The sequence below is a fragment of the Panthera onca genome, chromosome X (genome assembly GCF_046562875.1).
Source record: "Panthera onca isolate mPanOnc1 chromosome X, mPanOnc1 haplotype 2, whole genome shotgun sequence".
Lineage (NCBI taxonomy): Eukaryota > Metazoa > Chordata > Mammalia > Carnivora > Felidae > Panthera > Panthera onca.
The window spans coordinates 66237447-66263738 of record NC_138357.1 but is presented as its reverse complement, the minus strand read 5'-3'; the positions used below and the strand labels follow the sequence as shown (position 1 = coordinate 66263738).

Here is a 26292-nt window from a genome sequence, read left to right as displayed (position 1 = left end):
TAAGCTAAGGGTTCATGCATATTCATGAAAGGGCTTATGCAATGGGGAATTCAGCAAGCAATTTGGGAGCAAAAGTCATGTCAAGGTGACAGAGTCCAGGTCAAAGTTATGAGGGCCAGCAAGGATCAGTATCATCAATTCTCTGGCTTTTCTTGGTCAGTATTTGACTGCTCAAAAAGGATTTAGATCATTTAAAGATAAGTCAAGAATGTTTGTCAGGTAGGGGTGCCTGGGTGGCTCAGTTGGTGAAGCATCCGACTTTGGCTCAGGTCATGATTTCACAGTGGGTTCCAGCCCCGCATGGGGCTCTGTGTTGACAGCTAGGACCCTGGAGCCTGGAGCCTGCTTCAGATTCTGTGTCCCCTGCTCTCCTTGCCCCTCCCTTGCTCACACTCTGTCTCTCTCTTCTTCAAAAATAAATAAATATTAAAAAAATAAAAAAAAGAATGTATGTCAGCAATCTTTACTTTTGAATCAGCACTGGGAGTTTTACCAGTGATTTATTGTCCTGGATATGATTAGGTTATCTCCTGGCCTGGTAGTGGCTTGTCTTTACGTTCTTTCACATAAAAGAAGGACAGGGGCCTAAAATGACTTTTCTTACGTCAAGAAAGCTATTAAGACAGGGAAACTGAAAGACTCCATAAAAATCTACTTTTGTTCCTTTTTCTGCATCTATTCTTGCAACCTCACCCCACTTTGCACAAACCTTGTAATGCAAATCATGTTTGTCCACCTTTAAAGGGACAGGAAATTAATGATTTCTCTAGAATAGGTAACATCTGAGGAAGGACCAGGTGAGAATGAAAGGAAGAAATTATTATATGCATAGTCCAAACCACTAGCGCTAGATATCTAGATACTAAGGCCCCTTGACTCCAAGGAATAACACCTGGACCCCGGTCTTTGTTCTAACCGGTTCTTGCTTCCTGGATGTCTGAGGGGGACACGTACAGCAGACAATCACCCTCAATGAAACCCCCCAGGAACCGAAAAAGAACAAAGATGAGAGTCACGCTACTTTCTTTTCCAAGTCTCCCAGATGCTTCGACTGTATCTGCTTTTTATCTTTAATGAACTCTGCTCTCACTTCCGGCTGGGCTGGTGGGCGTTTGATTTCCATCCTGCCCAAAGCTAAGGATTCTCATGGCCGGTCCTGCAGGAGTCCTTCTGGGTCCTCTGGCCCAGTCTGTAGGCATCACTACATCTGGTCTTTCTTTTCCCCAGGACCCCTAACTCTTTCTGCTTACAAATCCAGCCAATTCTGCAAGCATGTTGGACATGGAGTACCTATTTCCTAGCAATGGTGTCTGTATTACAGTATCATTATGTTACAGGAGGGTGGGAGAGACGCTAGTCCTTGTCTCACGGAGTCGAAGAATGAATCTCCAGAACAACAGTGAGCAAAACGATAAGGTTTACTGAGGGAAAGTATAAAGCTCTCCAGGGTGAGAAGGGTCACAATTGGGTAGCCGCTGAAGATTTTTGCCCCTGCCTTTTTAATCGGGACCTTATCATGAAGTTTGTCAGACTCCACGCATAGCACTTAGCCCAGGCAGGTCCTGAATACATTCATCTTACCCCCTTTTTTTTTTTTTTTTTTTTTTTTTTTTTTTTTTTTTTTTTTTTTTACCATTCTCTGCTGCTGCTTCTTCAGCCTCCCACTTGTGCTGCTTCCTACCTCCCTGAAGGTCCTTCATCTCTCCCTGCCTAATGTTAACCCTCTCCCTATTCAGATATATGGACTCTACATCTGGACTGCCTAGGTTTGAATCCACTATTTGCAAGATCTGAAACCCTAGGAAAGTTACTAAACCTCCTTCTGCATCATTTACTTCATCTGTAAAATGAGGAAGGCAATACCTACTTCCGAGTTTTGTAACCATTATTAGTTAATATATGAAAAATGCTATCTGTTTGCCATTAGCATTAATTGTGTCAAAACCGGAACAAAGACATTGCATTTTTAATTATAAAAAAGGGGAAGCTCGGGGCACCTAGGCCATTCCCGAATTCTGAGAGGTCTCAATTATTAAGGTCAATCAGCAGCCTTACTTAGAATTCCGTTTTAGGCAGCCAGGAAACCAGATTAGTCTTCCAAAAGGAAGTGCCCTTTGCATCTATACTGGTAGGGCTGCCAAGAATTCCGTGGGGTGGGGGGCGGCGCTTTTCCCCGGGCTGTCTGGGGTTTGCTGGGCGCTGCAGTTGCTCCGGGTGGGGCAGCTGCAGGGCCCGGGCAGAGGCCTTGAGCCTGTTACTTTCGCCACGTCCGCCTGGAGCACCACACAGTACCCTTTCCCTCCCGCTGCCGACCGCGCGGCACCGCCTCCTGCTCCCGCCCTCAAATCACGAAGGTCTCCAGCGGCCTGCTGCGTGCTGGACGTGACAAATTAAAACCGCACGTCCCACCAGTGTCCTCGCAGACGGACAGCGCCTCAGAGCAATGGCAGGGCGTCGGCGCCTTCTAGCCGCGGCCAATAGTGGCTGCTATGCGCAGCGCGCGGGAGGGGAAAGGGAGGACTGGTAGGCGGGGCGGTGTGGCCTGAACCGCTCTCTGCATTCCGCACGCTACTAGAACATACGTCGGCCGCTTTCTTCTCCGCTGTTTAAGCCTTCAGCCTTGCTGCCGTTGAATTGCCAAGATGTCGCTTTCTAATAAGCTGACTCTGGACAAGCTGAACGTGAAGGCGAAGCGGGTCATCATGAGGTAATTCTGCACATCTGCTCATGCTCCCTCAAGGGCTCTGCTGCCGCGTCTCTGGCCACAGCCAGCTTGCTTCCTTTTCTGCCCTTTTCTGCCTTTTCTTGCTTTAGTCCTTGGCCCGGCCCCGTGGGTTCTAGCCCTGCAGAGTGAGGCTGCCCACCATTGTGGCTGAGGCTTTGCTCCAGTTTTACGGTTTCTAATCACTTGCTCCACCCGAGAAAGGGAGCCGTTTTTGCCCTTTGGAGGTGGCTCCGCCGAGGAAGGGCTCATTTCCGGGACCCATTTTGCCCTCCTTCCTATTCCTGAGATGAGGTTCCATCGTCTCCAGCTCCCAGCCGGCGAGGTGAGATGTAATGCTTAGCCTGCAAATCCCTAGGCCCCAAGAAGGGGACCTTGAAAGGTCATTTGGTTAGTTTCCCTTCCCCCACCGCCCTAGACCATCCCAGATAAATAAGAAAAGGCCCACAATCCAAAGGTCACTGCACAAAAGGAAAAATTTCCCTGAAGAGGTTATTTAGATGTTCAGGAGTAACACCCCCTAAAGCATTGGGGATGGGAGGGTGGAGTGGGGTGGGGTGCACAGAAGGAGGCCCTACAGAGCTTATGTAACAGGCCTCTCTACATGCCACCGTTGGACTACAGGCCATGCATGGGGTTTACATCAGAATTGTGACACATGCTGGGTGATGGTAGAGCAGGGTGTGGTTGCTCATTCTTTTTTTCCAACCTCACCTCACAGGTGGCTAGAGAAACAGGATATTAGAAGTGACGATGACTACCCAGGCACTTAGGGGTCTTTTACTCTGCACATGTGGAACCCTGGTCACTTAACCAACATGGCTTCTCCCTTGTATGCCCAAATTGTATGGTGCATGGAACTTTTGCGTTTATCCTTTTTGTAACCTACGGTATATTTGCATGCCAGGAGCAAAGTGCAGGAGGACAGTTAGGTATGTAACTGCTGGACTTGACTGTTGATATACCTTGATAGGATCCAAGGATGGTGCATTTTGGGAGTCACAGGGCTTGCATTGATAGCGTTGTGCAGTCTTGTCCTTTTTGGGAAGTGGTTGATTGATGGACAGGCATGTGAATGGCGTGATCCCACCCCTTTCCCAATTTGGGCTGGTTCAAGTGAGGGCATCTTTTGGATATTAACAGACACATTAGGCAGTAGAGAATCTCCCTTTACCCTAGGCTTAAATATAGGAGGGCACTATGAATTTCATAACTCTGGGCACCGTAAAAGTTGATGCAGCTCTCCCTTTTTCTCTAATTTCATTATGGCCACTATTAGTTTGCAAGTGGCCTTCTCTGTCTTGTTGTGGAAATAGAAAAACAGTATCTTAGGGCCATGAAAAACACCTGGCATCCACATTTTCCCAAATGATCTAGGCATTTGCACTCTGGACAAAGTAGGAATCAAAGCCATCCTGGTATTAAAAATGGGCCCTTTCTACCCTTCTGATGATCTTAAGGAAAGGGGATAGATTCTATAAAAATCGGCCAAGTGGATGTTGGCATGCAACCGGATCGTAGGTTTTAATTATTGCCTCTCATCTTCACTGGGCTCAAGGCTGACCTTTCCAGATAACATACACCAGCTGGAAGACAAGGGGTGGGGCGTCACGCTTGCTGGTCACCTTCCTGCAATTGCAGTCTTGGGCTTTATTTTCTCTCCTCAGGGAAACTGGTTTGAGGAATTAACTGGGCTGTTGGAGAGTGAGACTTTAGGAGGTGCTTATCTTTTCTCCCTCCGGACCCAACATGAAATAACTTGCTGTTCAAGGACTCAAAGTTTCACTTAACACAGATTAACCCTGAGCCTTGAAATGATTGGCTAGTCCTGTTTTGCTGATGGAAAATTACCTGTCCAAGGTCACTGAACTAGCAAATTGGTGGCAGAGCTGGGACTAGAATTTGGGTCTCTTTGTCTGCCAGCCAGATCCTGTGAATACTCACCATTGTAAACAAGGACAGGTTAAAGACTGTCTGTGAAGGTTGCAATCCATATTCTTCCCCCCCCCCCCCACCCAGGATAAATTCTAATTATTTGGCCTGAGGACAAGAAGTTACTTTGTTCTCTATTAATGTATCTCTTTTGAATGGAGTCACATTTTGTAGGACTACTTTTTGGAAGAGCCTAGGCCAGCTATGCCTTGTCAGCTCAAATTTCTTCTTGTTTTGGTGCCTTTATGTGGTGGTTGCTGGCAGTGATTCAGAAATGGGGCCTCCTGAGTGTGGCTTCCCTTGCCTCCTCTCTTTGTCCTGCAAAAGAAAACTCTGATGTTTGCTGAGTCTTCTGGCTCCTGCTTTGAATTGCCCGGGGAAACTGACTGATTTGTTGGGGAACTTCAGATAGCCAGAAACCTGACTGGGTAATTACCAGGTTCCACCTCCATTTTTTTGGTCTCCAGTTGACTCTATAGCCTTTTGAGTAAACTTCCTGCTTATTTTTGCAATGTCACTTCCTTTCTTCCTATCAAAGATTGCCAGTCTTACTCCTTTGCTGACTTGTGAAGCACTTCCCTTTTACCTGCTCCCTCCACCCCTGTTTTGTTTTAAACCTGTGTTTCTTGAACCTGTTGTAACTTGTTAAGCAACAGCTTTGATGTAGTGGAAAAAGAAATGGAGAGGAAAAACTGAGCAGAGAAAAAGCCTTTAAGATGCTCATAATACCCCAATTTTCCAGTCAGAGGGTATTTCCAGTGAAGCAAGAGTGGGCATGGTACTCTTGAGAGCTTTTAGTGGGCCTGGAGCCCTGAAATTGCAGGTGTTAGAGACTTGATATCTTACTTTAAATCAATATTTTTGACATTTTATTTTTAAATACTTACAGATTCACAAAAGGTTGCAAAAATAGTACAGAGAAGTCTTTGTTCACCCAATTTCCCCCAGTGGATACATCTTACAAAATTCTGGTACAATATCAAAAGTAGGAGGTTGACATTGGAATAAAGTGTATAGTTCTTTGCTGTGTTATCACACAAAGGTTGTGTGTAACTCCTACCACAGTCAAATTACAAAACTGTCTTGTTTGGTCACCACCAAGCCCTCCCTCATTCTACCCCTTCAGAGTCATGCACCTTCCCCCCACTCCCTCCATTCCAATGCCTGGTAACTACTGATCTGTTCCCTGTCCCTAAAATTTTATCATTTCAACAATGTTACATAAGTGGAATTACACAGTATATAACCTTTTGGTATTGGCTTTTTTTTCCACTCAGCTTAATACCCTCTATTTATCCAAGTTGTTGCATGTATCAGTAGTTCATTCTTTATATTGCTGAGTAGTATTTTATGGTATGGATGTTGCACAGTTTGTTTAGCCATTCACCCCTTGAAGGACATCTGGCTTTTTTTCAGTTTGGGGCTATTACAAATAAAGCTGCTGTGAACATTGAACATTCATGCACAAGTCTTGGTGTGGACATAGGCTGTCATTTCTCTTGGGTAAACACCTAGGAGTGGAATCACTGGGTCATATGCCTAACCGTTTGAGGAGTTCCCAGGAAGGTTTCCAAAGCAAGCACACTATTTTACATTCCCATCAGCAGTGTATGAGCGATAAGTTTTTCTGCATCCTCACCAGCATTTGGTGTTACTGTTTTTTATTTCAACCATTCTGATAGTTGTGTAGTGATATCTGAGTTCACGCCTGAGGCTAAGTTCAGGAGTGTTTCAGGGAAGTGGAAATGGAAGGGCTGCCGATTTTACATAGAAGAAGTGGAATGTGTAGGTAAGAGTAATTTCTGTGGTGGAGTCCTCAGAAAGAAGCTAAAATCAGAGCTGTTGTTGAGATTCTAGGAGATGATGAAAGGAGGTAATCCACAGGCAATGAGAAGGGAGAAGTCCAGTTCTCATCAGTAAGGTGTGCCATGGCAGCTTGGATAGATGACACAGATTCTTGAGTTTTTCTGCCCAAAGAATTTCCTCCCTGTAAGGGAGGGAATAGGGGCACTGCAAAGGTTGGCTTAGGGCTCAGCCTGTTGCCATTAGTGCTTTTGACCACAGGCCTTTCTGGGAGCCTGTAAGAAGGAAAATGACACAGGCAATGGGATACTCTGTCTTCTTTGGAATGTACTTTAAGGCTGGCAGGGGCCTTGTTCAGGATATTTAGAGAAGATGCTTGGAATCATAATCAAGTAGCCCGAAACTGAGTAGAGTGTATTTCTGAGCAGAGGCATACTGCTTTTATTTTTGAAGACTTTTAATTAAAATGTTTGAACATAGAATTATTCCTTCAACCCACCTTTGGAATGGCTGCTCTTCAGTGATGTAGATTGGAGTACTGTCCTAGGGGATATAGGAAATTGGTGGTCTTCTTAATAGGTCTAGGATTTTGTAATTGTCTGCCAGGCCTCAAGCATGGCAGCGGTCTTCTCCACTAGGTCATACCTTCCCTGCAGTGTGTGACTTGCTAGCTGTTTTTGTAATGGTTGAAGAAACATTAACATACATAATAATAGCTGCCATTTGTATGGCACTTACCATGTACCAGGTACTCTTCTAAGCCCTTTACAGATCACTAACTCATGTAATTCTCACAATAACCAAGAGGTAGATACTATCATTCCTCTTCTATAGATGAGAAAGAAAGAAATTTAAGGAAGATTTTGCAGGCAACACTTAGACCCTACAATCAGCTATACCATGTAGTTGTTTTCAGTCAGATTGAATTAGGCCTGACGTTCCAAGGAGTTCAGAAGAAGAGGGGAGGAATTATTGGTTCTTAAAAAATGAATAGTAAAGCAGTAATCTCTGTTGGGTGACAAAGGAGAGAAATTATTTGTGCCATCTTGATCACTTCTCTTCCAATTGCCTATTTGTCAGGTAGGCAGGGTCACATGTTCCACCCTCTCCTATCAGGTTTTTTGAAAGAAGGTATCTTATTTTTATTGTGTGTTTTGCTTGAAGAATCCTGTGAACTCGGTCTTCAACACTGAGTTTTTTCTGGTCACAAGGCCCCAGGCTTTCTCCAAAAAGAATGATACTCAATTGATGTGTTTTATTTTTCCAGTTACTTTTTTCTTTTTAGTGATGTTAGTTACCTTCACTAGGACCCAGAAATAATACCAAAGGAATCAGAATCAAGATGTATTCCTTAATTACCCCTTACCTATCCAGCTGCCATTTATTATTAGCTACTATCATGCTAGGTCCACATAAAAATCTTTTTAGATGGAACTGGTTTTAGCTTCCCAGGACTTCAGGGCTAGTTCCTGTGATTTCAGTTAGGTTTGATTTTTATTTTTAAAAATTCCTTTTTTAGAGTATGAGATATATACCTAAAAGGACACAAATCATAAGCTCAAAGGCTTATCACAAAACGAACACATTTGTTTAATCACCCTGGTCAAGAAATACACTGTAACCCCAGAAGCACCCTCTGGTGTCTTATCACAGGCCCTACTCCCACCTTCCTCTCCATGGCTAACCACTGTCTTGACTTCTAATGGCACATTATTTTGAAGGTGGATTTTGAACTCCCACTTTATTTAACTGGTTCACTAAAAGTGCCTCTCCTAATCTTTGCGGGAACAACAAATCGAATGGATCATGGCTCTAAACCTGAAATTTTGTTTCTTTTTTAGAGTGGACTTCAATGTTCCAATGAAGAACAACCAGATAACAAACAACCAGAGGTAAGGTCTCTGCTAAACCTTGAGCTTGGTTTAAGATGTGTGTGTGTCCATGGCTAAATAAGATGAAATGGTTTTCTTTTCTTATTGTAGGACTATGGTAAGTTAAGCCATATATTCTTGGCTTTCCACAAACCCACTCTCTGGTCTGTTTTATTATAAAAATGTAAAAATTGGGATAAGTCATCTTAAGAAAGTGATTTTTTTAATCTCCCCATGTTTTGAAAATTTGAAGGATTTGGGGTTATGCATTTTTAAAAAATAACAAAAGTCGAAGGTTACTTGGCTTCCCTTGGAAAATAAAGAACTGTGCAAGATGATTTTTTAACACTAGTAATATTTAAGCTTACGTGTATTTTTCCACATGGCCCAGATACAATCAGTTTTTGAGAATTTTGATGTAAAGGAAAGGACTTCCGAAGTAATATTTTCAGTTAGTTTAGGCTGTTCTAAATATCCTGGCTCCAAAATCAGGAGCAGAAATTTTATATGATAGTATTGCTCTTAATGTTTTTATTTATTTTGAGGGAGAGTGAGACCTTGTGAATGCAGGAGAGGCAGAGAGAGAGAGAGAGAGAGAGGGAGGGAGGGAGGGAGGGGGAGAGAGAGAGAGAGAAAGAGAGAAAGAATCCTAAGCAGGCTCCATGCTGACAGCACAGAGCCCAACACTGGGCTTCATCCCGCAAACTGTGAGATCATGACCTGAGCAGAAATCAAGAGTTGGACGCTTGACCAACTGAGCCACCCAGGCATCCCCCCCTTTTTTTAAAGTAATTTTGGGGTGCCTGGGTGGCTCAGTCGGTTGAGTGTCCGACTTCAGCTCAGGTCACGATCTCGGGGTCCGTGAGTTCGAGCCCCACGTCGGGCTCTGGGCTGATGGCCCAGAGCCTGGAGCCTGCTTCCGATTCTGTGTCTCCCTCTCTCTCTGCTCCTCCCCCGTTCATGCTCTGTCTCTCTCTGTCTCAAAAATGAATAAACGTTAAAAAAAAAAATTTAAAGTAATTTTTAATTTTAAATGAAGGGTTTGAGCTGGAAAGGTGTTTTCCAATGATCTAGAGCAGTGTTGTCTAATAGAAATCTGAGCCAGATATAAAGTTTTCCAATTGCTCCATTAAAAATGTAAAAAGAAACCAGTGAACTTAATTTTAAATAACATATTTTATTTAATCCAGTAAGTCCAAAATAATGGTCTCAATATGTAATCAATAAAAATTAAAGGGACATTGATCATTTTTGGTAGTAAGTCTCCAAGATGCAACATGTATTTTAATAGCACTTCTCAATCTGGACTAGTCGCATCTCTAGTATTTAAGAGGCACATGAGGCTAATGGTTACCTATTAGACAGTACAGGTCTAGACCCAAAACATTTTCAGATATTGGCCCCAGAGTAGAGTCTGGCATTCTACCAAGTACATCCCTGCTGCACCATAGTGGAAGGTCTTTGTTTTATACAAGGCAGCTCTGACCTTTCTTGATTTTCATTTTCTGCAGCACACAGAAAAGATAGGAAACAAGCTTATCAAGGTATTTCATGAATAAAAGGCAGATAAACATGTCTGCGTACATTTTTTCATTTTCAGAAAATGTGTTGAGTTCACAAACTGAAGCATTAGAAATAATAGAACTTGCCAATAAGGGATAGCCTTGAAGATTAATTTGTTTTTTTGGGCAAACTTTGTGCCTAATGAAGGTTTCTTCTTTATTTGGTATTAGTGAGTTTTTATATATGTCAAATAGCATAATACATTTTAGAAACATAACTTGGCTTTTTATTCCATTCTCTGCTGCAATGTCACCTTATCAGAGACTTTCCCTGGCCACCCTGTCTAAAATCCCCTCCACTACTATTCCCCAATCATTGTCTCCCTACCTTTATTTTTTATGCAGCTCTTATTACCACCTGATACACACACATGCACACACATACACATATTTATATATATACGCACACATATATATAATATATAGATGTATATATTATATATATACATGTATATACATGTATATACATATATACACATATATACTTTATATATATACATATATTTATTGTCTCTCTATTAGAATTTCACTTCAGTGAGAGCAGAGACTGTTTTTATTCACTGTTATATTCTCATAATCTGGAAAGGTAACTGGTATAAGAAGAATTCAATAAATATTTGTTGAATAAATGAATGATTTTCTTCATTATTAATTTTAATTTCTGAAAGACTGGCAAAAATGTAAAGCTTGTATTAAATCTTTAAAAAAATTTGACATGTTTAAAGGGAGTTTAATAACTTTTTGGCTAAACTATAGATAATGTGATACATTATTTAAATTATGTTCTATGTAATGTATTTTTTCCTACAAAAAAAGTGCCTTAGGATCTGTAATGAGTGCAAAGAAGTTACTACATATTTTTATTTTTAATTGTTATTTATTTATTTATTTACTTATTTTTTAATATGAAATTTATTGTCAAATTGGTTTCTGTACAACACCCAGTGCTCATCCCAACAGGTGCCCTCCTCAAGAAGTTACTACATATTTTTTTTTAAAAATTTTTTTTTTTAACGTTTATTTATTTTTTGAGACAGAGAGAGACAGAGCATAAACGGGGGAGGGTCAGAGAGAGGGAGACACAGAATTTGAAACAGGCTCCAGGCTCTGAGCTGTCAGCACACAGCCCGACGTGGGGCTCGAACTCACGGACCATGAGATCATGACCTGAGCCGAAGTCGGACACTTAACCGACTGAGCCACCCAGGCGCCCCTGGAAGTTACTACATATTTTTAAATTTTCCTCAAATTTCTTTTAATGGTGCTAAGATTTGGGAATTTTATTTTTTTTGTTTTTTTTTTAATTAAAAAAATGTTTATTTATTTTTGAAAGAGAGAGAGAGCGTGAGCGGTGGGGTGGGGGCAGAGAGAGAGGGAGACACAGCACAGAATCCAAAGCAGGCTCCCGGCTCCCGGCTCCCAGCTGTCATCACAGAGTCTGATGCGAAGCTTGAACTCCCCAACTGCAAGATCATGACCTGAGCCAAAGTCAGACACTTAACCGACTGAGCCACCCAGGTGCCCCAAGATTTGGGAATTTTAGATTTCTTCCTCAGTCACATAAGAGGGATGTTTCAGGGGTCCCTAAGACCACCTCCATATTTGGTGACTCACTAAAAGGACTCACAAGCTTAGCATATAGTTCTCACTGCTAAGGTTTATTATTACAGTGAAAGGATGCATGACAATATCAGCAAGGGGAAAAGACAGATAAAATCTGGAGAAATCCATTCAGGGGCTTCCAGTGCTCTTTCCCTCCAGCAGTGGAAAATGCAGTAGTTGTATGTGTTGTTTCTGCCCAGAAAAGCCCATTAGAGACTCAGCCCCCAAGATTTTTATTGGGAGCTGGTCATATGAGTGCCCACTGCCTAACAACCAACAAAATTCCAGACTCTTAGAGGAAAGCAGGTGTTCAGCATAAATCACCTAGTTTGTACACTCTAGGAGCAGTGAACAGCCCATGTCAGAGAACCAAGGGACCACTTTGAAAGCCAGGTTCTCAGACACTGGCCAGGGGCCAACTTTGCAAGCAAGTCTTTCTAAAGATAGCAGCCTCAAGCCTGCTATATTAAATCTTTTCTGCCTAAGGGGCAAAACAGGATCAGATGGAACAATCCTAGGTGGAAGGTTAGCATCATAATTGATTTCTTTCCCTGAACATGAACATGAGGACCATCACTGAGTTGCCAACAGATTTGAAGGAATTTAAGAGAAGAAAAAGGGCTTTATATTTTATGAGACCATAAATAAAATAGTTCCCACTAATTCCTAGGAGTAACCTTGCTCTACCACCTGTCTGTTTTTGGTTACAGAATCAAGGCTGCCATCCCAAGCATCAAATTCTGCTTGGACAATGGAGCTAAGTCAGTTGTTCTTATGAGCCATCTGGGCCGGCCTGATGGTGTCCCCATGCCTGACAAGTACTCTTTGGAGCCAGTTGCGGTAGAACTCAAATCTCTGCTTGGCAGGTAAGTGCCAGGGTCTGGAGCTGGTGGACTCTGACAGGAGATGTTGTGAAGCATGTTGTTACTGTTTCTTTCAGACTGCTCAAGTGTCTCCATCTTGTGCTCTCCCCAGGGATGTTTTATTCTTAAAGGACTGTGTGGGCCCAGAAGTGGAGAAAGCTTGTGCTGACCCAGCCGCTGGGTCTGTCATCCTGTTGGAGAACCTTCGCTTTCATGTGGAAGAAGAAGGGAAGGGAAAAGATGTTTCTGGGAATAAGGTAGGACCTGTGACTTTGACATTACTGGGGGTGAGGAGGGCTGAGTCTGTAGAAGACTGAAGAATAGAGGTAGTTCATGTTTATTTTTTCCTTACACACCTTTTTATTGAAGTTTAACACACACCTATATATATATATGTATATGTATATGTATGTATATATACACATATATACACACACATAAATGCATAGCTTGATGAATTACCACAGAGTACACACGCCTGTGTAACCACCACCTATGTCAAGGAATAGAATATCGGCTATACTTGGGTATGAGTATTCAGTGGACATGCTTTTGCAGTTGTTCCTTTGGTACCCACTTGGCCTATGATAACATGAGAAATCTGACATTATGTGATAATCCTACTTGGGCTATGATTCCCAAGTGCTGAGAGCAGACATTCACAGGCAGTTGAGGGGGTGGGTGTCTATGCTCTACCAGGTGTTCCTCCAACAGAGCCAGTATTAGATTCTTTTAAGACTGGGACAGTTTTTCTTTTAAGCAATAGGCCCTAATGTGTTATGGAAGGACAATGAATGTTCTTATTTAGAAGGGGAATTAACTTAATGGTTGAGCTTAGTACTCTTAAAACCATAAATTAAATGTGATATAATTGGGATTTTCTTATAAAAGAATTATGTGAGCAGAAAAAGTACTTTCCTAAGTCAAGTGGAAAGGGACTATTTGGGAAAATTTGTTGTAATTGGGTAAATGATGTTCATGATGACAGTGCCTTGGATTTAAGGCATTTTTTTTTATGCAGTGTAAACCATTTTTTTAAATTCTCTTTAAGATAAGTACAGGTATTATCATCATTTCATAAAGAAATTTAAGTCTCAGAAAGGCACTCATTTTACTAAAGTTAAAGGCAGTGGTGCTCTTGCTGGGCTTTATATCTAGCTTAGTCCTTTAGATCAGCAAACTTTTTCTATAAAGGGCCAGATGATAAGGCTTTGTAAGCTCTACAGTCAAGACTGTATATGATCCTGTTGGAGTTACTCAACTCTGGTGTTGTGCAAAAACGACCATAGTTAAAAACCACCCAAAACAAACAAAAAAAGAGCAACTGTAGATAATCCACAAGATAGATTACTATGACCTGACAACCATAATTCAAATATTAAATGAAAAGCTGGTTCTTTGAGGATGATTTAGAATTTGCCTATTGGTAGAAGAGAAGCTGAAGTCATCCTTTAGAACTTTCCACTCTTAAGGTGTTTAGTGTCTTGGGGAACAAGATTCTTTGAGGCTAGTATCTCAATCTCCTGTTGTACTTCTGGTGTTTCTTTTTAAATTTTTTTAACATTTTATTTATTTTTATTTTTTGAGAGAGAGTGCGAGCAGGGGAGGGACAGAGAGGGAGACACAGAATCCAAAGCAGGCTCCAGGCTTTGAGCTGTCTGCACAGAATCTGATGCAGGGCTGGAACCCATGAATGTGAGATCATGACCTGAGCCAAAGTTGGATGCTCAACTGACTGAGCCACCCAGACACCCCTCTGGTGTTTCTTAAGGTCATCGGAGTACCAGCTTTCAAGCAGTTTCTTTTCTTAGCAACTCAGGCCTTATCCTGCCTTTGGCATGGTCTTGGTACAGTAGTAGGAGTCAAATGCTGACCTCAAATTTTGTGCCCTTTTAGAGTGAGAATCACTTGCACAGACTCTAGGACTTCGAAGTGGTAGCAAATAGAGGGAAAACCTGTTATTCAGGGAGTGATGAACTAACTGTGCTAGACTATGACATTTTTAGTTAATTAACTTTGCATTTAAACACACATTAGTGTCAAGTGTCCAGTGGCTTTGATGCTCGAAATTTCAAGACCCAGTAGTAAGTTCAAAATAGATAAAAACAACAACAAAGCAGGGACATAAGAGTTTTCCTTCTTCCAGTGTACCCACATTGGTCTTTTAGGAACATTTTATTTATTGGCAGATAAAAAATGAGAAATGGGTTCTGAATATTGTTAATTTCTATAGTGCCTTTTTCATGAAGAGCTTCAATTTGCCCCCTTTTTCCTTAAACAGTTCTTAAAGGGGTTATCATGTCTTTAATAGATGAGAAGATGTCGGGGACAGAGATCAACTTGCCAAAGGTTTTCACAGTGAATTAGTGTTAGAGTTGGGCCTAGAACCCAGGTGTCCTGCCATTTGGGCAGTGTTTTCATTACTACACGAATAATCTTCCAGTCACCAAGGGCAGGTAATATTCCATTCTAGAAAGATTATGTGGGTTCTGCAGTCTTTAATTTTAGCATTTAGGGCCCCTGCATTCTTTGGGTCATTAGAGGAAAGCCCCTGTTCTTTGTGTAGCCTCCTTCACTTTGAAACACAGGGGAGTGGGATTGGCAATGACTAAAATAAACATCTGTGCTGTATATTCTTCAGTGCCACGTTCCCCCATGCGTTTTTCTTGGTCTCTTTCTGGAGATCTTTGTCCATCCTTCCATCCTGCTTTAGGTCCCTTTTTTTTGGGTGGGGGGGATCCCTGGATCCCCCTTTCTCTTAAAAATGTCTCTCTCGGGGCGCCTGGGTGGCGCAGTCGGTTAAGTGTCCGACTTCAGCCAGGTCACGATCTCGCGGTCCGTGAGTTCGAGCCCCGCGTCAGGCTCTGGGCTGATGGCTTGGAGCCTGGAGCCTGTTTCCGATTCTGTGTCTCCCTCTCTCTCTGCCCCTCCCCGGTTCATGCTCTGTCTCTCTCTGTCCCAAAAATAAATAAAAAAAAAAAAAAAAAAAAAAAGTTGAAAAAAAAAATGTCTCTCTCAAAAGTGAGACTTTTTTTTGAGAGAGAGAGAGGGTGTAAGTGAGTGATGGGCAGAGAGGGAGAGGAAGGGAGGAAGGGAGAGAGAGAGAGAAAGAGAAGCAGGGCTCACCTGATACAGGGCTCGAACTCACAAATCATGAGATCATGACCTGAGCTGAAGTCAGACGCTTAACGACTGAGCCACCCATGATGCCGAGGTGACATTTCAAAGCCATGTTTTACTTCTAATTTTGCTTCTCTTTTTGGTAGAAGTATATTTCTTGTTTTCTTAGATGCCTAACTTCTAGGGAAGATTCTATAAAATACAGCCTTTTAATATATATAAAATATTTCTGAGGTCCTTTTCTGTTGCCATGTGTCCACCTGCCTTCTCTGTCCCAGGCTCATGAAGAATATGTGTGAGGGCCTCTCCCTTTGCAAAAAGGCCGTGGTATCTAGAAGCCTGCGTCAAGTATAATCCTGACTTTTACAAGGATATGTTAAAATGAGGATATGAGTCAAGCTAAGGAAAGGGAAAGATAATCAGAATCTTGTCCTAGGAGTTGGGGAGAGGTCAGTGGGATGTGATTAGCTTTGTGTGACTAGAAGTTAAGCCATGGTTCAGGAATCTTAAGTTTTCAATTTGAGGCAAGATGATGGAGAGCAGAATGTAGAAGTGACCAAAAGACCTGGAGTATTTGGAAAAAGAAATATATCCTATTGCTTGTTGTGAAAATTGCTGTCCCACCAACTCTGGGTCTTTAGAGATGTTCAAAAGGACTCTTGGTATGAAATGCTTTTACAGTTGTCTTAGGAGCAATCAACATTTTCTGTTTGTTTTTGTATTTTTGTTGTTGCAGGTTAAAGCTGAGCCAGCCAAAATAGAAGCCTTCCGAGCTTCACTTTCCAAGCTAGGAGATGTCTATGTCAATGATGCTTTCGGCACTGCTCACCGAGCCCACAGGTACTAAGAGTCTTATTTGATGTTGAACTGGGAACAGTAATCCTCTCTTTACTGGAATAGCCCAAGTTCTGGGTTGTTTTTGGAGATTTCTGTGAGTGATGTATTATATAGAACATGATCCTTTCACCCTCTGTTTCTAATTGGAGCTTCCAATTAGAGTGTGGTTCTTTTTTTAAAAAAATTTAAATGTTTATTTAATTTTGAGAGAGAAAGAAAGAGAGACAGCGCAAGTAGGGGACGGGCAGAGAGAAACGGAGACACAGAATCTGAAACAGGCTCCGGGCTCTGAACTAGTAGCACAGAGCCCGAAGCTGGGCTTGAACTCACAAACTGTGAGATCATGACCTGAGCCGAATTCAGATACCCAACTGACTGAACTACACAGGTGCCCCTAGACTGTGGTTCTTGTTGAATATCCTTGGTTATTATTTTATTGAGGAAATAAAAGTGAAACATGTTGAAAATTATGGAGCTTTTTGTCAAGCTTTAGGAAGAGGTTGCTCTTAGGATATTTCAGGTAGAGTCCTCCCTGTGTTAAAATTATAAGATCAGAGTCTTTTAAAAGTTGTTTATTTATTTATTTTTGAGAGGGTGAGCACAAGTGGGGGAGGGGCAGAGAGAGAGAGAGAGAGGGAGATACAGAATCCGAAGCAGGCTCCAGGCTCTGAGCTGTCAACGCAGAGCCTGGCTTGAACCCATGAACTATGAGATCATGAGCTGAGCCGAAGTTGAACGCTTAACCAACTGAGCCACCCAAGTGCCCCTATAAGATCAGGGTCTTATGCTGTTATTAGGAAGCAATTGAAGAATTTTCTCCTGTTGTCACCAATTGGCTGATTTGCTTATTATGGTTAAACCCTTGACTTGAAGACTATTAATTGGGTATCTTAAATTCTACTTAAGGTCATTGCTTTTTACTTGCTCCCTTTGGCCCTGCTCTATTAATCAAAAACCTTATGTGTTTTAATTGCAGTTTAAGATTGAAAACTGTGAAAGTATTTCAACGATAAGGAGATGGCCTCTAGAATTGGGAGAATTGGTAAGGGATTGACCAAAATTTAAATATCTCTGTTCTTTTCTAGCTCCATGGTGGGAGTCAATCTGCCACAGAAGGCTGGAGGTTTCTTGATGAAGAAGGAGCTGAACTACTTTGCCAAGGCCTTGGAGAGCCCAGAGCGACCCTTCCTGGCCATTCTGGGCGGGTATCAAGAACCTTTCTGAGATCATGTTTTAAATAGTATATTTGCCTGATAGTAGGCCATGACTTGGGTGGTTTTTTGTCAGAAAGCACAATCAAAGTGGGTAACTGAGGAGAATTTAATAAAGGGACTATCTATCTACCACGGTGTAGGTAGGGTTCAGGGAAACCCCAAAAGGACAGTACAGTAATCTGGGGCTAGACACAGCCATCACAGTCCCTAGGCCTGAAGGGACAAAGAGAAGAAGTGGTTATCAGAATCCAGAGAGGGTAGTTGTGTGGAGAGGGCCCTCTGATGGAAACTGTAGCCTTGGTCAGGGGACATTGGGATAGCCAGGGAAATAAATACTTTCATCTCCCTTCAGTCTTCTGATGTTCCCTCTCCCACTTCCAATTGGCTGCAACCCAACTGGAAGCCAGAGAGCCCCTTGATGCAGTCCATGCAGGTCAGCCTCCTGGGACAAAACAGGGCCCAGAAGGAGAGCAAGTGGTTTTGGAGGGAAGAATGGGAAAAATTTACCATAGTTGCTCATCTTACTATTTTTGAAGCCTTTGAGCCTTTCACATACATATAGTATGGCAAGAATAACCATGAAAATCCCCTCATATGTATTTAATTTATCCTTTGGAACTCATTTCCCCTAATTATATACCTTTTCATATTTTCCCCTATGGGGAAAGGTACCACGTAGATAATGATATTCTAATGGCTTAGTTAGAAGTAGAAATTTCAGAATTGCAAAGGTTAAGAGGCTGGGAAGATAGATTTTAGGTGATAGAGTGGGCACAGGGACCTAGTGTACTGCTTGGATAAGATAACTTCCTGTCACTTGGCATGGCTATCTAGGTAGCACCCTTGTTATGGCTGGATGCCACTGACCCTTCTGTGAGCATGTTTTCTTTTTTCCATGGGATTGAACACACTCAGCATTTTCCTATGAAAGCTGACTCTGGAGTTCGGTGTCAATTTCAGGTAGCATAGTTGCTCTTCAGGCTTCATGAGCCCAGTTTCAGGGTCCTAAAAATAATTCAGGTGGGTACAGGTTGTCATCTGTGTCCTAGAAGTATTGCCCCTCTTGTGCACTGAGTTATAAAGGTCACACTCTTATCTTTGCTGCTCTGGAGATTAGGATTTGAGCTTCTCTTCTTCATCCTTCTGTAGTCCTGTAATATGGTAATGAGTGCCACCTAGTTGTTATGGTTAGGTTTTAGGCTGACCCTGAAATCGCTGTTTTGGGGAAAGTTGATGTGGAGGGTCTTTTTTCGCCACCTTTCTTCCAGTGTAGTCTTAGACCATTCGCAGTTTGGGGGAAATTTTACATTTTATTTAAAAAACATTGTGGAAGCACCAAACATGTACAGAAGTTGAGAGAACAGTGTAATCAGCCCCCAGGTACCTAATACCTTGCTTCAACAATTACTGACATTTTTGTCAGGAGTACAGCATTTTCAAGCAAATCTTAGACATATAATTTCACTTAATAGCTCAGTATGTATCTCATAACTGATCAGGAGATTTCTTTTTCAGTAACCACCATGTTATACTTAATACAATTTAACAGTTTTCTTGCTGTCATCTAATATCAAGTTTGTATTCAGAAGTTCTTTGTCATCTCAGAAATTATCTTTTTACAGTTGGTTTGGTTGAATAAGGATCCAGATGAAGTCCATGCCTTGAGTTTGGTTGTTAGGCATATTTTATTCTGTAGTAGTCTTCTTTTCCTTATTGTTTTCATTCCATTGATTTGTTGAAGAAGCTGGGCACTTGAGCTGTAGCATATCCATCCCACATTCTTCAGAAGAGATTGAGTCTCTTTCCTTTTCTCCGTCTTATTTATTTTCTCTCTCTTGTGCTCTTGCTCTGTGTGTGGGGATAGTAGTTAATCCATGTTTAACCCTTGGTGGTGACCAGTCTTTACAAGGGAGATAAACAGTCTCTTGCCATTCAGTACCCCATGTCACTGTTGTTTTGAACCTCCCTCTCACAAATCATAGCATAGGGCCTTTCACAGGGTAGGCATCATCTTGTTTATTGAATGAAGAGGGAAACAGGCCCAAGGGGATCTCTTGTTTGTTTCAATGGAATTTATATATATAGGAGTGTTTATGTTTAGTTTTTTTTTTCTCTCTCAGGGAGCTGAAAGGTAGGTCTGTATTTATTGTCTTATTTACTTATACTAGAAGCTCTGAAGGTGTAGAGGTCTTTGGTTTTTGCCCACTGATATTTCTCAAAGACCTAGAACACTGTTTGGCACAGAGAAGGTGCTTGATAGATGTGTTGAGTTAAGTGGTCCAGTAGAATCATAAATGCCATAAACCACATGTCCCACCAACTGAACATAGATCTAAGAGTGTGGATACCTGTTTTTGCTCGGTATAGAGTTGTTTGGTATATGATCTGATCCCTTCTGTAGGGTTGGGACAGTTTTGAGTGGGCTCAGGGATCCCACAGTTAGCAGTCTTGCTGAAGTATAATTAATTAGCTGTCTTGACTTCTGGTTTTTGTGGGTAGAAGGCAAACTAGACCTGTTTGGGTCTCATGGTTTCTTTAGACAGTAGGTCTTTTTCTTTTTTCTTTTCTTTTCTTTTCTTTTCTTTTCTTTTCTTTTCTTTTCTTTTCTTTTCTTTTCTTTTCTCTTTTTGTTCTGCCAGAGTGTGAATGGGGGAGGGGCAGAGGGATAAAGAAGCTTAAGCAGGGTTCATGCCCAGGCCCAGCATAAAGCCTGATGTGGGGCTCGATCCCAAGACTGAGATCATGAACTGAGCCAAACTCAACTGTCAGATGCTCAACCGACTGAGCTACCCAGGTGCCCCAATAGTAGGTATTCTACATCCTTTATGTTGTAGAAGTTTTCTTAGAAATAGATTGGCCTTTTGGGTTGAAGAAACATAGGGCAAAGTTAGCTAATACTCTTTTTCTTCTTCCAAGTTTTTATTTAAATTCCAGTTAGTTAACATACACTGTAATATTAGTTTCAAGTGTAGAATTTAGTGGTTCATCACTTATATAGAACACCTAGAGCTCATCACAAGTGCCCTTCTTAATACCCATCACCCATTTAACCCATTCTCCCCACATACCTCCCCTTTCCAGCAACCCTCTGTTTCTTCTCTATAGTTAAGAGTCTGTTTTTTGGTTTGCCTCTCTTTTTTCTTCCCCCATGTTCATCTGTTTTGTTTCTTAAATTCCACACATGAGTGAAACTGTATGGTATTTGTCTTTCTCTGACTTACTTATTTTGCTTAGCATGATACTTTCTAGTTCCATCCACATCATTACAAATGGCAAGATTTCATTTTTTTATGGCTGAGTAATATTCCATTGTATGTATATACCACATCTTTATCCATTCATCAGTCCATGGACGTTGGGCTCTTTCCCTAATTTGGCTATTGTTGATAATGCTGCTATAAACATCGGGGTGAATGGATCCCTTCAAATTAGTACTTTTGTATCCTTTGGGTAAATACCTAGTAGTGCAATTGCTGCTGGGTTGTAGGGTAGTTGTATTTTTAACTTTTTGAGGAACCTCCATACTATTTTCCAGAGTAGTTAGCCAATAATTTTGTCACTTGGAGGATATTTCCTTGTTCCTATGCCTTGGTATAAAAACTCAGCCACTATTTAATACCACTTCCTTAGTTCATCTGTTCTTTTGGTGATGTTCTTGCTTTCCCTTCTAGAGCTAAAGTTGCAGACAAGATCCAGCTGATCAATAATATGCTGGACAAAGTCAATGAGATGATTATTGGTGGTGGAATGGCTTTTACCTTCCTTAAGGTGCTCAACAACATGGAGGTAGGAAACCAATGCTAAGTGGATGTGAAATCGCTCTCCATGAGAAATAGCAGGTTATGTAAATTTAAAGAGCAAACCAGCTTCTGACATGAGCCCTAACAAAACTTCCATTTTTATTTATTTTGAAAGTTGTTTTTCTTTTGTCCTGGAATTGTTTCTTTATATTGTATTGTATCTTATTCCTATGCTTTGTGAGGTAATCATGTTCTTAGTGCAGAGGCTGATCTTCATCTTGGCTCCTGTGTATAGATTGGCACTTCTCTGTTTGATGAAGAGGGAGCCAAGATCGTCAAAGATCTGATGTCCAAAGCTGAGAAGAATGGTGTGAAAATTACTTTGCCTGTTGACTTTGTCACTGCTGAAAAGTTTGATGAGAATGCCAAGACTGGGCAAGCCACTGTGGCCTCTGGCATACCTGCTGGCTGGATGGTGAGTCATTTGGGTGGTTGGTAATATGAGTGAACAAAAACATTTTGATTTCATTCATTCATTCATTCATACATTCACTCACTTCTTCACTCATTTATTCAACCAACCAGCAAACATTTTAAAAGAAGCTCTACAGGAAATCTCTGTCAGAGAGGGCTCCAAGTGTAGCAGTGAGACCCTCCTCAAGAGAGAATCCATGTGGGGGAAAGCAATGGTATGATTGCTGCTGTCTTCATCAGTAATGTGGGGGCAAAACCATGTTTTGTTTCCTCGTTTATTTAAGGTTTATTAAGTACTTGACTATGTGCTGGGGATGGTGCTATGTACTATCATGATTTGGACTGTTCTGGATTATGTTGTTACCTAGAAACCTATATAAAAATCTTATATGAAAACATTAAGATAGAATTATACTGATTATAAAGAGGAAAAAAGGTGTGTGTACATTAAAGACTAAATAGTTGATTGTAGTGTTCTGTGCATATCATTTTTTAGAGAGAATGTGAACAGGGGAGAGGGGCAGAGGGAGAGAAAAAGAGAATCTTAAGCAGGCTCCACACAGCCCATGGCTGGACTTGGGGCTTGATCCCATAACCCGGGGATTTTAACTGCTGAGCCAAAATCAAGAGTTGGATGCTCAACCAACTGAGCCACCCAGGCACTCCTCCACATATTATCATTTTAATAGCTGTATAAAATCATATGTTGACAAACTAGTTTGCTTACTCATTTTCCTTTTGTTAAGCATGTGGATATTATTTATTTCATTGTTTCTCAAAGTGTGGTTCCAAGAATAGCAGCATCAGCAACATTTTGGAACTTGTTAAAAAAATGCAAGTTTCAGAGCCCTACCCCCGATTTACTGAATCAGAAACTCTGGGAGTTGGGCCCAGCAATTTTTGCTGGAACAAGCCCTCCTTGTGATTCCAATGCATGCCAAAGTTTGAGAACCACTGAATCTAGATAAGCATTTCTCAACCTTGGCACTATTGACATCTCAGGTAGTTTTCGTTGTGGGGGCTGTCCTGCACATTGCAGGATGTTGAGCAGCATCCCTGACTTTTACTCGCTAGATGTCAGTAGAATCTCCCCCTTCTTCCCAAGTTGTGACAACCAAATGTTTTCATACATTGCTACATGACCCCTGGGGATGGGCAGAATTGACCCTGGTTGAAAACTACTGATTTAGTTCTTCACAGTCATAAATAGTGTGGTTAAGAATGTTTTTTTTTTTAAATCAAATAACCTGAGGTTTTCCCTTGCATTTGATCTTCCATAAAGGGCATGAGCAGGTTTATAATTTTAAAGACTGAAGGGTATCTTTTGGTTCTACAAAAAACTCTTGTGTTCTGCCTTGAGTTCAGGTCTTGGTGGAGGTGGTATTTATTTCTGTAAGTAGCTTTTCTTGGTAGCTCATCTTCTTTAACTCTGCCTCCTAGGGCTTGGATTGTGGTCCTGAGAGCAGCAAGAAGTATGCTGAGGCAGTTGCTCGGGCTAAGCAGATTGTGTGGAATGGCCCTGTGGGCGTATTTGAATGGGAAGCTTTTGCCCAAGGAACCAAAGCCCTCATGGATGAGGTGGTGAAAGCCACTTCCAGGGGCTGCATCACCATCATAGGTAAAGGATCCTCTACAAAGTTAATGCCAGTGTGATCTGACTGAATTCTGATCAGCAGGAAGTAGAAGGGAAATGATTAACTTTTAGTGAGCTTCTTGCTGCCAGTTGAATCTTGAGAGCTGAACGGGTGTGTATAATCCATGGAGGAACATCTTAATGAGATGGAGTTGGGGGTTCGTCAGCTATCTTTGGGCTTATGAGCATACTGCCTTATAGTTTGGTGCCAATACTTTTAATTTTTTTTCTTTTCTCTCCTTTTAACTTGGCTTTCATTCAACAGGTGGTGGAGACACTGCCACTTGCTGTGCCAAATGGAACACAGAGGATAAAGTCAGCCATGTGAGCACTGGGGGTGGTGCCAGTTTAGAGCTCCTGGAAGGTGAGATTCTTCTGTTTCTAGGCTTGTTTGGGGGAAGGTGGGGGGTTATGTGGTGAGAGGTGGGTAGAATGGAGTGGAGCTAGTAGGTAGTGTTGTCATTACTGTTCATTATTAGCTGGACAGTACAAATGGAGGAACTTCAAATAAGGCTCCTAGCATCCATTTTGGGTTGGGAGGGGCAGAGAGGAAGACTTATTCCAGAGAGGTTACACTCTAGTAGACCTGGGATCCAAAATGTAAAAGTTAACCAACTCTTGGTCGTAGATCTATCCTAAGGAAGAGCAGACATGTTATTGGGACATGTTGGGAAGATAGGAGGCATATCTGGCTTCATGGTCCTATAGTAATGCTGTCTGTGTGTGTGTGCTTTCTCAAAAACAGGTAAAATCCTTCCTGGGGTGGATGCTCTCAGCAGTGTTTAGTACTTTCCTGCCTTTTGGTTCCTGTGCACAGCCCCTAAGTCAACTTAGCACTTGTTGCATCTCTACTTGGCATTAGCTAAAATCTTCCCCCATGTCAAGATTCAGCTAGTGGCCAAGAGATGTAACGCTAGGAACCCTTAAAACAGTTGCACGGCATCTCAGCTCTTCTTTACTGCACCCTGGATTTGCCTACATTCTTCAAGATACCATTTGAATTTCTTAGTGACTAAACCATTGTGCATTCTAGATTGCATATATTTATATTTTGCCTGTTAAAAGAAAATAAGCTGTGTTAGCTTCTTTTTGAAGTAGCTTATTCTGATTAACTTTGTCATTGTTTCACTGCTCAGAATGGAAATAAGATGATACTCTAATGGTAGGTAGGGAGACAAAGTTGGTGATCTATTCAATAAATAATAAAAGTATCCATTGAAATGGGATTATTTTTTTCCTGTCATACTTTGTTAGGTTGAGAACAGAATCTTGAGGGAAGAGATCAAATCAGCTACATTGTGAATGCAAGAGACGGGGCAGCAGTGGTGGGGGAGGGTAGGGGAGATTAGATAAATGTGTACTTTTAAAAAATGTTTATTTTTGGGAGAGTCGGGGAAGGGAAGAGTGAAAGGGGGAAAGAGGATCTGAAGCAGGCTCTGAGCTGACAGCAGAGAGCCTGATGCGGGTCTCAAACTCATGAACCATGAGATCATGACCTGAGCCAAAGTTGGCTGCTTAACTGAGTGAGCCACCTAGGTGCCCCATAAGTGTGTACTTATTTTATTGAATCCCTACTTTATGGCAGATAATGTGATAGGTGGTTTATTTTTTTGTTTGTGTTTTAAAGACAGTGAATGGGCAGGGGAGGGGCAAAGGGAGAGGGAGAGAATCTTAAGCAGGCTCCATGCTCAGTGCAGAGCCTGATGTGGGGTTTGATCTCAGTGAGATCATGACCTGAGCTGAAATCAGGAGTCAGACACCTAACTGACTGAGCTACCCAGGCACCCTGGTGCTTTATTTTAGATTTTATTTTTATCTGTTACACATGACCATAATTTAAAAACGTCAAGGCTTATGACAACAAAATAGGCTTCAGCCCATTCCTCCCATTTGTGATTTCCATCCCCCAGAGATGACTGCTTTCAACACTTAGCTTTTTTCTGGTACTTACCTCCATGTTTCTGTAACATACTTAATATTATTAATCTCTTGATTTTTATGAAACGATATGTATTAATGCCATGCATGGGAAGATTTAGCATTCTTATAGTCTCTGTTCCACATATACTTACCTTCTTAATTTGCCCAGTATAGTTTTGTTATAATCCTAGATTACATCAGTAGTCTACATTGTGATTATAAATAGTATTCACAGCTGAGCTATGTCATATGGTATGATTATATAATGTACCTTTTTATTTTCTTTGGGGTTAATAAGTTTTGAAAGTTTACTTTTTTTCTATGTACCTATCGCTGATTCATACCCAGTGTATTCAAACATGTGAGACAAGTCTGTTCATTTTCATTAGCGATATCCCTCCTGGAGTCCTCTGCTTCCACTCCAGTTTACCCTGGCTGCCTTCTAGGTTTGCTATATAGCTGTTGTTCTGGGATTTCTTTTTCTAGAAGAAATCCCTTTGGGGTAACCCTGTTGGGGATTCCTTTTACCTCCTGTGTTGGGCCTCCCTTTTCCCGGGTTCCTTTTCCCCCTTTTTTCTTGCTTGACTCTTTTTGTGAAACACAGAACTCTACTAGCTTCCTGAGGAGTACCTGGGACTCAGAGTTTTTGAGACCTTTTATGTCTGAAAATGTCTTTATTCAACCCCTAATACTTGCCTGTTTGGCTATATGTAGAATCAGTGTACATATCAGTTTCCCAGATTTCAAGGCTTTGCTTCATTGTCATTGCTTAAAATCTAATGACATTCTGCACTTGATCTTAGCAAAAAGGCTGAGAAGTGATTCTAATGACATTCTGATTCATGTATTATCCTTGTAACTTTCCCTTCCTTTTTCTTTCCTGTCATTTTAATGGAGTTTTGGGAGTGAACAGAGGTAAACATGAGATTTCAAAAGTCTGCAGGGCATTTTACATTTTACATACTAGATGTGTATTTCACCTTAAGAAACAAGATCTTG

At 41.5% G+C, this 26292-nt stretch overlaps 1 protein-coding gene across 1 annotated transcript; it reads left to right on the top strand.

The window, feature by feature from the left end:
• Positions 1–2513: 2513 nt before the first annotated feature.
• On the top strand, positions 2514–24599 carry PGK1 (phosphoglycerate kinase 1). Its single transcript, XM_081792902.1, has 11 exons — positions 2514–2707; positions 8299–8349; positions 12203–12358; positions 12468–12612; positions 16212–16315; positions 17398–17517; positions 21198–21312; positions 21562–21741; positions 23181–23358; positions 23639–23737; positions 24119–24599. The coding sequence occupies exons 1-11, from the start codon at positions 2643–2645 to the stop codon at positions 24157–24159; spliced, it is 1254 nt and encodes a 417-aa protein (XP_081649028.1). The 5' UTR covers positions 2514–2642; the 3' UTR covers positions 24160–24599.
• The last annotated feature ends 1693 nt before the right edge of the window (positions 24600–26292 follow it).

Excerpts from the sequence above, each read along its gene's own strand:
- PGK1 (XM_081792902.1), top strand. The coding sequence starts at position 2,643 with ATGTCGCTTTCTAATAAGCTGACTCTGGACAAGCTGAACGTGAAGGCG. Across the intron at positions 8,350-12,202 it reads CAGATAACAAACAACCAGAG|AATCAAGGCTGCCATCCCAA; the intron begins GTAAGGTCTCTG and ends TTTTGGTTACAG. Across the intron at positions 23,359-23,638 it reads GGGCTGCATCACCATCATAG|GTGGTGGAGACACTGCCACT; the intron begins GTAAAGGATCCT and ends TTCATTCAACAG.